The following is a 13,752-nucleotide window of genomic DNA, read 5'->3' on the forward strand; positions in this document are numbered from 1 at the left end:
GGGAAAGAACCATTAAAGAACCATTTCTTTATTCTATGGCTGTGCATTAACAAAAGCTACAGTAGAGGAATGAATTAAACTTTCTTACAGCTCCTGTATAAACATATATGCAAACACAGAACGTTTAAATAGTAAATCATGCATGTTTAAAACACTCATGTCTACATGATAAGGGGCCTCGATGTGGCACTTAGGGACATGGTTTAGTGGTGGACTTGGTAGTGTTAACAGTTGGACTCGACGATCTTAAGGGTCTTTTCCAGCCTAAATGATTCTATGTAATACTTAGGGTTACCTGTACAGTTTAACTTGGGTTTAATAAGTGAAAGTATCAGCATTTAGTTAAATATGCAAAGCTAAGCACTCTTATATGCAGGTCATATTTTGCATCTTCCATTTCTTCCTTAAACTATCAACCAGGTCAAAAGGGTCTGACTCAGGAATTAGGCTACTGTTTGGAGCCTCTTCTGTGCCGTGTTACCAAACCAGAGATGAAGCCTTACCCTTTACCAGCAGGTGGTAATAACTCTCCTTTAGCCTTCGCAAGTGGCTTGTGCGGAGACGGTGTTGGAGAAGGAGAGGGGGAAGATGAGAAGGACCGTGATCTAGAAAGGAAGGACACATGACTCAGCTCAGTCTCCGGGCCTGCAGAAAGCTTTCCTGGCTTTCAGCGCATTTAGCCACCATTCCCTCCTTTGGCTAGTGACCGCATCCCAGGAACTAGCCCCTGTGGGTCTGAGCTACTTTTATGTTTGGACTCTGCTCAACAAAACTGACTTCTGAGACCAGACCAGTGGTAGACATAGAAAAAAAAAGGAAAAAGCAGGGTTGGCTGCAAGAGAGGTACTCTCTCAGGTATTCCACACCAACACCTGAGGCTTTCTCCATAAACTCTGTATTCTCTCCTTAGGGAAGGTATGTCTACAGGCAAGTAAGTAGGATTTTGACTTGCAAGTTCAGCATGATGTATTTCAACTTGCTTCATACATTTAACTCCTAGTTGTCCTGGTTAAACCATGATACTAGTGCAGTCCACAATCCTTTAAGCCACAGCAAAAAAAAAAATCCTGGGAGAAAGATACAAGAACCCCATCTAGCTGGGTATCTGTAGTTTCTGGAACACAAGGAGAAAAATCAAGCAGAGTATATCAAAGCCAACAGATCAAAGTTGTTTCCTAAGATCAGGACTGACCAAAGAGGCAAGCCACTTACACAGCACACCAGATACTGGTGTTCAAGTGATTCACCCCACTGCCAAGACTGGAAGTACCCTTCTTGCAGCCTTGTACTTCAGAGAGCCAGACACCTCGGCGACCGGCTTTCTGAAGAACAGTTAGGCACTCGGGTGTTCCTCGCCCTCCTGCCTTCAGAGAGAGGCATGCTAATCAAAGTGTTTCACCTATGCCTCGCAGAGACCTGCAAGGAACAGAGCCTGAAATGGGACGGATGAGGGAAGGTCAGTCTGCTCCCCAGAAATGTGCCTGCATCAAGATCAACTCCCACCTGCGCCTTTCCTAGGAGAAACCACCTCTCCAAAAGTGAGGCTGTGCGCTCCCATCACCTGCGTGATCCACTCTGGGTATCTGTGTGATTTCAGCTCTGAAGAGGTGCCTATCTAGGGAGCCAGTTCTCCTACTATGCATATTCCAGACTTGGGAAACTGTCTGCAGGGGCAAGGAAGTGGCAGAGTAATAGGCATGCCTCTGTTTAATCAGCATGGGACACTGAATTGCTACTTTGAAGTGTCAGGACTATCACAAAACCCAACTGCATGGACTGCTTTAATAAAGAAATGTGATTTGCCTCTTTAAATAGAAATTCCAGTGCAACGGAAGAGAGATGCCAGTAACTCCTTCCAATCATAAAATGTAAATTGATGGCAACATTAATCTCAGCCAGGCTCCTACAACCGCTCAGCTACCACAGGCATGGGAAACAGCACAGCCACACCACCACGGTACTCGTGGGTGGGGGTACTGGGGAGAGGAGGGGGTGGCTGACATACCTACTTCATTCAACAACCAAAGCAGCAGGCTGCCTTGCAGTCCATCCTATTTCCCTCACTCAGGAAAGTGGTTTGAATGTTTTATTTCAGGAGTTGGCTATTTGCTTTTAAGCAGCAGCAGAAGTAGCTGTTAGCAAGTGTTTGGAAAACAGCATACCATTACTTTTAAATCCAAGAAGCCATTACCTGGACCTGCTGCCTGAGAAAGAGCTGTGTCTTGAAGAGCGACTAGAGTAAGAGCTGTAAGAAGATGATCTGGAACGAGATCGTGAGGAACCTGAACCAGAATAGGTGGATGAACGAGAAGAGGACCTGAAAGAAAAGTATTAAAATTCAGCACCTCTTGAAGTCCTCCGAGACTGAGGTCTTGCTTCTAGTACACTCTTCCCAAGTTCTCAAACTCTGCTCCAAAAATTATCTGCCTCCTCCTCGGTGGTCTGCAAGGACTATAACCTCTCTTTTCTTTTAGATGATCCTGTTGTTGCTACCTGCTTTGTGCCCTTGAATATGCCTACCCTCCTTTAGCTAATGGCATTCCATCCCTTTTTGAGAACTCCTTCCACACAATTTTGCGCCTTGTGACCAGACAATCCCCTGATAAGTTGGGTCACACAGGTATGAGAAAACAGAAAAATCTCAGGTGCAGTGATCCCAGCAGGAAAAGCTATCTACTTCAGGAGGGCTTTGGTTTTTAGATCCATATCTTCAATCCAGCGTGTTCCTCATTCCTCTCTGATACTTTTCCCCCCTCTTTTCAGGAGCTTCAACTTCAAGCATTTAAAGAAAATGGATCCAGCTTATGCCTCAACTCTTTTAGATTCAGGGCGCTTCTTTCTGAAATATGTTTTTTCTCTCACAGCCGTTGGTTCCTGAGCTCCACTGCAGCCCTCTAGGGTTCTGACGAGCCTCCACAACCTCAGTTTTTCCCCCATAGCATCAGCATGATTTCTTTCTGGAGTGGGCTCACTTCATCCCTCCAGCACTCCTGGAGTGAAGAGCCTCCAATTCTTACAGCTTCCAGCTCCTTCTGCTTCTGTTAAGGTCAGTTTTCAACTAGGTAAGCTACTAATCATCTAGACTGCTTCCAAGCCTAATCTCCCTGAAGAGTGACTTTTCCAAGGACCTGTCTTTTCGTAGCCTTCAACTGATCACATCAAGCACCCATAGTTACGTGCCCCCTTTAGCTTTCATCTCGCTACCTATATGCCAGCGTCCATTGCCGTTACTGAGCAGCAAGCCTTGGACTGCTTTCCCACACATCTCAATGTCTTCCACTGACGAGGAAGAGTCATGCCACCTTCCCCAACACGCTAATAAGGCTCAGATGTGACACGCTCTTTGCCTTCACTCACCTTGAAGAGCCAGAAGCAGACGCTGAAGAAGCAGAGGTTTTTCGGCGCCTGCGCGCACGGCTGGGAGAGACAGAGACACCGAGTTTCTTTTTGGGGGACTTGGATCGGCGCCAGGGGTCCTTCCATTCATCTGCTCTCTTCGACTGAGTGGTGGTAATTGTGGTTGCCTCCTTCTCCTTCTTTGGTGGCTCAGGCTGACGGCTGGAAAACACAGAGGAGTTAAGTAGCTGGAATAGCTGGAATTTTTTGGTTTTTTTTTAATATAGTAAGGCTGATAGAAACACAGGGCCAGGAAAAGATCTCAGACATTCGTCCTTCCTATCAGTGGTAGCTCTTAACCTCCACTGCAGGATATTAAGCATCATTTTGGGGTGATGAAGGGTTAGAATAGCCATCATTTTGTAAATCAGTGACTGCAAGCCTGTCAAAGCAGCAGTACCTGCAAGTTTTGTGAACTATTTTGCTGCACTGACAAAGCAGTGACCTGCTAGCTGATTTCAGCTTCGGCTTTTCACCTCCAAGGATCGGAAACAAGTACATGCAATAGGGGAGGGAAGGGGAAACCTGGTTCTTCCTATGCCTATGTCAAGTAGCTAGAGCAACCCAATCCTGGTAGGCAGAGACCCCAGTGCAATGAAAATACTAAACAGAGCTAGACTAAGGACAGACTTTGAGCGTGCACCTGAAACGCCTTCTCGACACAGCAAACTGCTAGAAACAACCAGCAGGCACCCAGAGAAGAGATTTAGCCTGAATTACTCTCCTACAGTTCCCTTATCAGAACATCACGTGGGACTGTGTCACAAGCCTTACCACAGCCAAGATGCATTGATCTGTTTTTACCCTTACAAAGGGGACTGTTACCTCATCAGCTGAGCATAAAGCAGTTCATAATAGCAGTATAATTCTCTAGGTGCTTATAAACACCATCAAACATGTGCTTTCCTGTTGTTGATAACCATGAAGACATCAGGCTTGACACCCTCCATCTTCTCCCTTGCCTTTTAAGGGCTCTAGTTGCGCTTCCCCTTTTTCTTTTGATTCTTCGGGCTTCCCTTCTCCTCCACAACCCTCTGAAAATAATTCAGTGCTAATTTTTCAGCAATTGCACCAGATAGTTCTTTAAGTACTCCACGATGAGGTTCTTCAGGCCTAGACTTTATTACCTCTCTTATCTACGGGTGATTTAGCTCGGGATTTTTCCTCACCTTTACTCTAATCTACACATGACTGTTCAATTACCTGCTCATAACCTTCTCCCTCAGGTTTTAGGCAAAGTTTGTGCTTGCTTAAAGGTTTATGAAGTCTGTTGCGTTCATCAAATTACCAGTACAATGAACCCTCTTACTCTGAGGATTTGGGGGAGGAAAGGCACCTTTCATTGCTGGGTTCAGCCAGTACCACCCCATTAGCCACACGACTGAAGCAACCACTCTCCACGCAACTTCCTCTACATTTTGTGATAGTAATTCTACAGTTTTCTAGTAATTCTACAGACTGTGTTTCTTCCCACAACACTTTTTCAACAAACAGCAGGATAATTAAAGCTCTTTGTTAGCAGCCTGTTCTGCCCTTTGAAGGCTTCACTAGTCACTAAGAAGTCTCATCTCCTCCTTGCTTGGTAGTATTGAAACATTCTCAACACAGTTAAAACTCCTACAGCCTCTCACCTCTTCCTGACTCCGGAACTTGCATATGCTGACTTGAAAATCCAGTGCAGCATCCTACTCTTTCAATATAACTACAGCAATTTTACAATTTGTCCCACATCTATCTCGGTATATACAGAATTTTATGGGAGGAGAAACCCTTCTTTCACGTTCACCTCTCCCACAAGTCTCATTCCAGCCTCAGAAGAGGACGCTTACGTACTAGCACGCAAAATTGCTGACTGCCTAGTAAGAGTCTCCCAAGCAGGGTTATGGCTCAGCATTATTCACCAGCATCTTCATTTAGCATAGGCACCCTTTCCAGTGCTGCTCTAACATACGCAATTGAACATGGTGCACGTTATTTGCAGTGGGTTGGTCTAGTTTTCCATATTACAGCCACAATTATATCAGAGTATCTAATCATAGAGGAAGACCATGACTCTGAATATGGGGTTGAGATAGACTGGACCTATTATTTATAGTCTGATAATGCTAAATACTCATAGCCAGGGTCAAGCTCTTGTTCTAGCAGAGGTAATACAAACTCATTTTGAAGGCATCTTCACCTCTGGAGTATCTTTAAAGCAACTATGTGCAAAGCAGGAAGAAGAAGGAGGTCAGGAACAGCCTACACACCTTGTATCAAAGCAGCAGGCTAACCAGCAGCAGGAAAGAGGAGAACACCAGGTGAGGATGCTCGTGAATAACACTGAACTACGTCCCACTCTGACGTCCCTTGCCAAGGGACAGCAGCCTGCACGCTTTGGAAGATGCAGGGGGAACATTCTGCTGGCACAGGCAGAGAAGCAGTGCCCATCTCAAGACCTGGATAAAGCCTGCTGAGAAGCTTTTCACTGCAGTGTCCAAGGTGACAAATGTGAAAGCCAACAACTAACGAACAACTTTGCCCCTCTCCAGCCTCAATTCTCCTGCAACAGTTTTCAAAAAGAAAAGTCTCCTATAGAATTTATTCTCGGTCGCTCAAAAAAAACCCCCCAACCCCAACTCGCTCACATTCACATCCAACAGCAGCACATCCTGGGAGCTGGACCTCAGCTCCAACCCCACGTGGGAACAACTTACACTGAACTCCACAACTTGGGTGCGAGCTTGGAGCAAAGATGACTATGAAAGCAAATCTCATTACTTGCACCTATTACCTGGTTTGATGCAATTCTCCCTCGATGAAGTCACTTTCTGGAGGAAAGGTTTTTTCCCCAGGAAAACCACAACAGAAAGCCTCATTTCTGGATATGCTTTGGCTTTTTGACTCAGCAGTAAATATGTTACCATACTATAGCCAAGAAAGAAAGATGATGCTCATGTCAGGACATTTTCAAAGTCTTTCCTCAAGAGCTACCTGCATGCCCAACATGTAGCATCACCAAATAAACTTGTTCAACTTAAGACGAGGGACTGGTATCTGATGCCGCTTAGCTTGTCTCCTCCAGTGGAATTCAGGAGTCAGAACTGAAAGTAAGCCGGAGCAACCGCCAAGATCCTCACCATCCACTTTCGACTAACATCTCAATTACAGCCTCTACGAGTTTCACCAAAGAGACTGTTAGCAGCCTGTGAAACAGTCGATGTTTCAAACCAATTTACTCCCGCATACTGATACTGTGCAGTTGCTGGGATGAAAGTGGAGGAAGCCATAAGGCTCGCGGAGGAAAACGCACGGAGAAGAGGCAGCGGGCAACCAGCCTGTGGCTCCTAGCCCAGATCAGGCAGGAAGGCTGCCCAGAGCTACGCCAAATACGATAGCTGCTCCTGGTGCAAAGTATTTGACCCTGAGAAGGGGGAGGTTTTCTCCTCACTTTCACTCTTACAACTGGGTAATTTTCACTTCCCGTCTTGTGCTGGCGCTTGTTGGAGCTCTCCATGTGCCAGCTCAACTCCTTCAGTCAACAGTGAGGAAGAAAAAGGGAAAAAAAAAAAAATAGTTTGCTGCTGGGTCAGCGAGTCCAACCAGCCCATGGCAGGGTTTGAACAACTGAGAGCTGACCCACAGTGAACAGAGGAGGGAAAGAGAGAAGAAGCCTGGCTGCTTCGGAGTGGTGAGCTGATCTCACGGCACTTTACATGAGTTCATCCTCAGCCCAGCACAGTTACCCAGGCTGCTGCAGGCAAACCTAACGCGCTTCGGCACAGAGGGTGGCTGGCAAAATAGTCATATGCTACCAAAACACACGTGTGAATCCCGGTCTCCTTTTTCACCAAATTCCAATTTTCTTTAGGAAATATTTCAAATATTTGAGAATTAACTCCCTAACTAGGAAAGCCTATGCCATGAGGTTTAAAAAAAAAATAAATTAGAGGGAATAAAAGAGACTGACAAGACAGACTGATCAAAAGCAGCTTAATTTCCTTCCAGAGCCCCGAGGAGCAACATCCTGCGTCACTAGGGCACAAGCAAGGTCTGCAGAGCTTAGCTATTTCCGAAGCCCATTTTAACCTTAAAATAACTAAATGCTTTATTTTCCAGAACGAACACGTTAATGCATATTTGGCTGGAATTTAATTACAGCAATCAAGCGGAGAACTGAAGCTGAACGTGGCTTTGGCAATGAGAGGAGGAACAAAGGCAGCTCCAGCTGGCAACACAAACCACAGCGTAGGTCAGCCAGCTCCCAACCGCACGCGCTCCGGCTCCCAAATAAACGTCGTTTGAAGCACGTCACTGAATTCAACAAGAATTTGGAGGGGGAAAAAGCAGAGCTGCATGGCTTAAGTTTTCCTCCTCATGTATTATGCAAATGACGCCAAAGCATTTCTAATCGTAGAGGGGAAAATAAGTTTGCCGGGGAAAGTGCTTCCTTCCTTCCCCCACCCCGCGGGACACGGCTCCCACAGGTAACGCAAACCTTATCACCCATGGTCACCGGTGACGTCAGCCTGGCTCCAGGGCTACTGTTTTGGCCGGCAGTTACAGCTCAGTTTTCTGAAAGAGGAAAGTCCACTGATGATTTAAAAGCCTCTTCGTTTCTTGCAGGAAAGCAAGCGTTGCGTCAGCAGCCCCGGCGCGAGTCTTCCTTTGGTGTCAGTGGAATTTTCCAGAGGAAGCGGATTCGAGGAATGACTGGAGCCATGTGTCATGGCAGTTATGAAGGGACCTGCAGTTGCTGTAAAATAAGCTCCAGCAGTGTGCACGTACACTGGAAGACTTTTCCGTCTTGGCACAATAAAGTCAGGCCAGAGAGGGACAACAGCTCCCAAAAGCCACCTATGTGCAGCTACGATGGGAAATGCTGAACCTTGGAGCCGGTGCTAATTGATCTTGGTGAAATATTAGCAAAGGATATGCTTTTCTCAAGATGTTTCAATCTAAAGCAGAGTTATCAGTCACTTAAAAAAAAAAAAAAGATTTCTTCAAAGCCTTATGGGGAGAGGCTTTGAAATTAAATAGTGGAGATACAATCTGAACCTACAGTATGAAATCATCACAGCAGGTAGATAAACATATCTGAGATGTGATCTACCCTAAGGGCTGAGCATTTGATGCCTTGAGAGCCTCCTCTAAATGAGAGGGACCCGCATGCAGCGATTCTGCCCCAGTCTTTGCAATGTTTTAATAAAATCCAATGTGGGAGATCTCTCCAATAATTCCAACTCTGAAATGCCAAAGAAAAACACATTCCTTGAGATCCACATGTGAGTCACTCCATGCCCTTCATCTTGATTTACGGTTACGAAACCCTTCTCCTTTTACTGTGGAAGCGGAGGCAGAACCTCAAGAACCATGAAGACTAACGAAAACTCCAGTCAACAGAAATGCTTTGCAGAGAACTCCGCAAAGTTTTGCTGATTTGGTTCGCGGAGAGATTTTATTATTGCTAACTTCCCAACTGAACTGGGAACATAAATGAAAGCAAAGCTGTCTAACCAGGTTCCATTGCTCTGGCTGAAATCTGCACCACAAAAAATGGGGATGTAAACAAGTTATTATAATGTTTATCACCACAGTGTTACCATATAGGGCGCTCAACTGAGTCCAAAGAGCTGCACAGCAGCACGGAGCACGTTGTGTATGTGGGGAGAAGGGAAATCCTCTTCTGGGCAATGCTGCACTGTGTGGCACTGAAGGCAGCATGGCAGACCCGCTGCGAACAGAGGTCCGGCTCAAGCTGGAGCAGATAAACCCCAGGAAACCCAACAGCCTGGGGTCATTTGCTTCTCCTCACTCACTGCACTCCAAGAAGCCGTCCAGGGAAGGTGCGGACACCTGGAGAGTAGATCTATGCCTCCTGATAGAGGCTTCTTTTCCCCCTCAGTAGTTTCTCATGGATGTTAAGACTAATTCAGAGCACTCGGGATCTTATCGATGCCTGACTGGAAACGAGGAAGAGCACACAGTTGTCTATCCTGCCCGCTCTCCCTTCTGTGGCAGGACAAAGAGGAACAAATGAAGGATTTCTTAAAAGAAACGGCCAAAATTTCCACAGGGAAAACTAAGAGACAAAATCCATCAACATACTGCACCATCCTTATACAACAGGAGGAGATGCTATTACTAAGCCCACCAAAATACCTAACTCTATTTGAGCAACAGCTGCTTCTGTACAGAGGCCCTGTCAACCACACTCAAAAAATCAGGAACGGATCCAGCCAGTGGCATGGGGAGGCCACCAGAAGCTGTTGGGAAAGTTGACGATGACCCAGGAACGCTTAGAATTACAGATTCTTCCAAAAAACAAGTTCAGTTGGTTTGTGATCACACATACACACACACATACGCTCATGAATCATTCCATTTGCATTCCCTTACTTTTGCCCCTCCTTTACCTAATCAGCCTCATTCCAACACTTTCTAACTTGCAAGCTCTGGGTAACCTGCATTCATTGATTTTAGACTCCAGGTTATCTTGTTCATTAATGTGCTCACCCCAGAGACTAACAACGACCTATTACAAAGACAACTTGAGCTAGCTTGAAAAAAATAGCGCAAGGGCAAGCTCTGCCAAGAGAACACGTAACCTTTTGTCCCAGGGTTTGCAGCATTATGTAGCATCTCATAATCGAGGGCTACTGCCACCGCAACAGAAGCTGGAAAGAAGCACAACACTCCTTGCTAGAAACGTTTTATGAAGGATTTATAGTTTGCTACAGAATAGCTGCCCTTTCTGACATTGCTTTAAATCTTACAGTGTCCCTACTCAAAGGTGTTATTTTTACTTTTTAATGGCTGCGTAAGTGCACTCCATCGATAATCTCTAGCCCAGCTGAAGAAAACTTCCTTCCAAAAAACGGTTGTGTGTGCGATAATCACAGGATGGTTCACCGGGACACTGCTCCTTCCTGGCAGCTTTGGAACTGCTGTCACCTCCTGTCCTGCCTGCAGGACATCTCTGAGGACAACAGCCTCCTCCTCACCTCGCTTGGTGCCAGCGTCCCACAGAATTTGGCGTCCTGACAACTCGTCTGTGTGGAATTAGCTTTTTGGTCAACAACCACCTAGTGCTACCCCAGCCTACGGGGCAGCGATACTGAGCCTGCTGCCCTCACCAGAGGGTCCAATTCCTCACTGTCCCTCAGTGCTTTGGAAATACAAACATTAACAGGTCCCGCAACACTAACTGCATTGCTTAATGTGCTCCTGAAACAACCAGATTCGCTCGGATGACAGAGGATAAGGACCTGTGCAACAAGGGAAGGATTAAAGCAAATTACTGTTTCTGTGTGCAGGACCTTTGCTCGCAGCTAAAGACCAGCAGCCTGGGTAAGAACATCTTGCACTGCTCTAAGTGTCTTCAAATAAAATATTTCATGCCACTTCTTTATCCCTGAAATGATTTGCACAACAGTGAGCTATACCGGCAAGGCAGAGGTATAAAGCAGAAATTTTGCACTCAGCAAAATCAGTCACAGCCTGGGGCATCAGAACTCGTTCTGGAGATGGGGAGCACAAGGACAGACAGCCAAGTTATCCCTCTAATTGATCATAAAGTGTCCTGGCTTGTTTAAGTCTTCGATGCCTGAGGAAGAAGGAGGAGGAGGAGGGGGAGGAACAATTTTACTAGCATTGCAATCTCAGATTATAAATTTCTTGGAGTGCTCATCTTAAACTTGTGGGGAAAAAAAACAACCACCCAAAGCATAAAGCAGCAATTGCATACTCCTTCAAAAAAAGTCTCACATGTGATGATCCTTCTTGAAGCCCAAACACTGCAGTCTCTTCTTTTAAGAGATTCAAGGAGAAACATTTGCCCCTGAGTCTGTTAGGGTCTACAACCTTTGTCTGTTGTTAAATTCTAATCCTCCTCATTTGTAGCAAGCAGTGATGCCAGGAAGTCCTCTGGCTTCTCTGTGTTATTAGCCTTAACTGCTTTGCTGTTGTTTAGAGATCAGATTAAACCTTCCTGCTTTCAATATAATGGAAAAGGAATTTGTTTTCATGTTCCTGGCTATTAGCTTTTTGAGTTTTCTTTCATCCCTTTTGACTCTGCAGTCTGTATGTCAGCTTGTTCCTTCCCCCAGCCTCTACTTGAGGGAGCTCTTACGCTGATGAACAGACCGGCATCTACCTGTAATTACAGACATCCTCAGCTCTGCCTTTGGCAAAGCTCCTCGCCGGTTGCACAATCCCCGTGGAGCAGTTTTCCAATCTCCTCTGCTCATTAGTAAGGGAAGAGCAGGGCCGCGTGGGCTCCGGCTGGAAGCGGCGTTGCCTTTGGTGCAGGAATGTTAACGGGCAGCTGCCTGCAGCCCGGTGTGAGCCAGCCCCCATCGCCGCATGACTCCTGGAAAGGCCGGACTTGCCAAAAGCTGGGATCTAGTGATTAGGGAAAGCCCAGAGTCTATAAATAGACCCGCAGGTGAGCACTACGCCACTATCGTGTGTCCTGCTGCCCAGGAAACGCGAAGCAATCACAAGCATTTTACACATGAAACCAACTCGGGAGCTCTTTAATCCCAAGATGTCAAATCTGACCCTCTGCAGCATGGCACGAAGGTATTTGGAGAAAAAGTGAGACGGCTCGAACTGCCGTACTGCCACGAGGAAGTTTGGAGTCTGTCAAAAAGGTTACGTGGGACAAAACAGCACTGGCCAGAGCTAAGTCACACTGTAAGTGCGACGAAGGCTTCTGGGGAATGCAGCGTAGGGAAACACAAACTGCTGGGTGAGGGGTGTCTTCTCCAAGGGAGATGAAGTTGAATTATGCTTTCACTTTAAAAAGCTTTTTAAAAATTTACTTCTGCAGTTTTATTTTCTCTGCAAACATCCACACACCTGTAAATGCTGTAAGTAAGAGTGTTCATGTTGACACGGGTTTCAACAGTGGGAACTGAAGTCCTGTTAAGAGTCCTTGGAGAGCTGCCTTCAACAACATAGGGCTTTTGAGTTTACTGGTAAGTACTCCCATTAATTCCACTCTCCTCTAAGAGGAAATACTGTGTGTATGTGCCGACTTAAGATTTTTTTGGGAGATTTTAAAGCTTTCCGCTCAGTACTAGCTCCCTATTCAACTAAAAAATTATAAACACTTCTTCCCACCGCCTTTTAAAGCCCTGCACAAATGAAGCCAAAAGCAAACCTTGCTTGCTGTCCCTCTCTCCCAGCTCTCTGCCTGGCCCTACAGTCATCAACGCTTACATTACAGGACAAGGCTGAGGACACTCCCAACAGTAGATTCTCTACAATCCGCTTCTAGAGAGAATAGTGGACTTAGAACAAAAAAAGCAAGGAGGTGTATCAAGGACTGTTGTTAATTTACCAAGACTCGCCTTAAGAAGCCTGTTTTGGAGCTCCAAGAGGCATCCACAGCTCACTTAAGCGGCGCTTATGTCAGAGATGGGGCACAGGAAGGAAGCAGGGAACCTGAATCCACAAAGCCTATAATGCCACGAACACCGTAAATCCCATCTCTCGGCTCATACAGATGGTTACACGAGGCGAGATGGATCTAAGATTGGCAGACATGGCCATCGCTCCCACCCAGCAAACCTTGGGCAGCACTAATAGCGAAAGCTCTCCCACAAAGTCCTGTCCTATGACCCAGCATCAGCGTCAAGGGAAGGAGCAACCGGCAGCCTCAGCCTTGCGTGCAGTGGTCCTGGTCACGGTGACTGTGAATGACTAATAACCTGCGGCGCCAATCAGCTGATGTCACTTTCATCGTCATCATCATCACATGGCTATGGACAGCAAGATCTCTTCCATCACTAACCCCATGACAGCACAAACCAACAGCAAATGTGGTAATTAAGATGCACAAATTATGGTTGTAAGTGAATATTATAATTAAATGCAACATATAATTAAAAGTATTCCTATAAACACTCTGACACGGCTACTGCACCAGAGCACTCACAAGACACCTTCAAACTGTTCTGAAACTGCGACTTCCTCTTGGAAAAAAGGGTCATGATGAAGAATCATCTTTCCTTCTAGTAATGCAAATAAAAACTGTGGGTCAGGTTCAAGACTAAACCCTGCTCCCAGCTGAAACCACAAGTCCACATGGCACCTCTTTCCAGGCCTTCTTAGCCCTGTTCTGTGTTAAAACACACTCTTCCTCAGGCTCATCATGTTTCACACCTTCCTTTAGTGCTCGAGAACCAACACAAACATCAGGAAGAAGGAAAAGCTTCAATATGTCTTGGAAAACAGCTTCCCTGCACCCCTCTTTGCCCCAAGACACACATACACACGTGTTCCTTGACACACTGTTGGAAGACTCCATCTGCTACTAGTTTCCCAGACACTGACACTGCTAATCAGCTTTCCTGGAGATGTCCTTCAGCA

The 13,752-nt window shown here is 46.0% G+C and overlaps 1 protein-coding gene across 1 annotated transcript in view; it reads right to left on the reverse strand.

The window, feature by feature from the left end:
* Nucleotides 1-13,752, reverse strand: part of ZC3H18 (zinc finger CCCH-type containing 18) — a 39,824-nt gene that overhangs the window by 12,392 nt on the left and 13,680 nt on the right. The window contains 3 exon segments of the mRNA XM_010284970.1: nucleotides 504-605; nucleotides 2,192-2,317; nucleotides 3,358-3,558. Of these exon segments, the coding sequence (XP_010283272.1) occupies nucleotides 504-605; nucleotides 2,192-2,317; nucleotides 3,358-3,558 (429 nt within the window).

The sequence above is a fragment of the Phaethon lepturus genome, unplaced genomic scaffold (genome assembly GCF_000687285.1).
Source record: "Phaethon lepturus isolate BGI_N335 unplaced genomic scaffold, ASM68728v1 scaffold17114, whole genome shotgun sequence".
NCBI classification, from domain to species: domain Eukaryota; kingdom Metazoa; phylum Chordata; class Aves; order Phaethontiformes; family Phaethontidae; genus Phaethon; species Phaethon lepturus.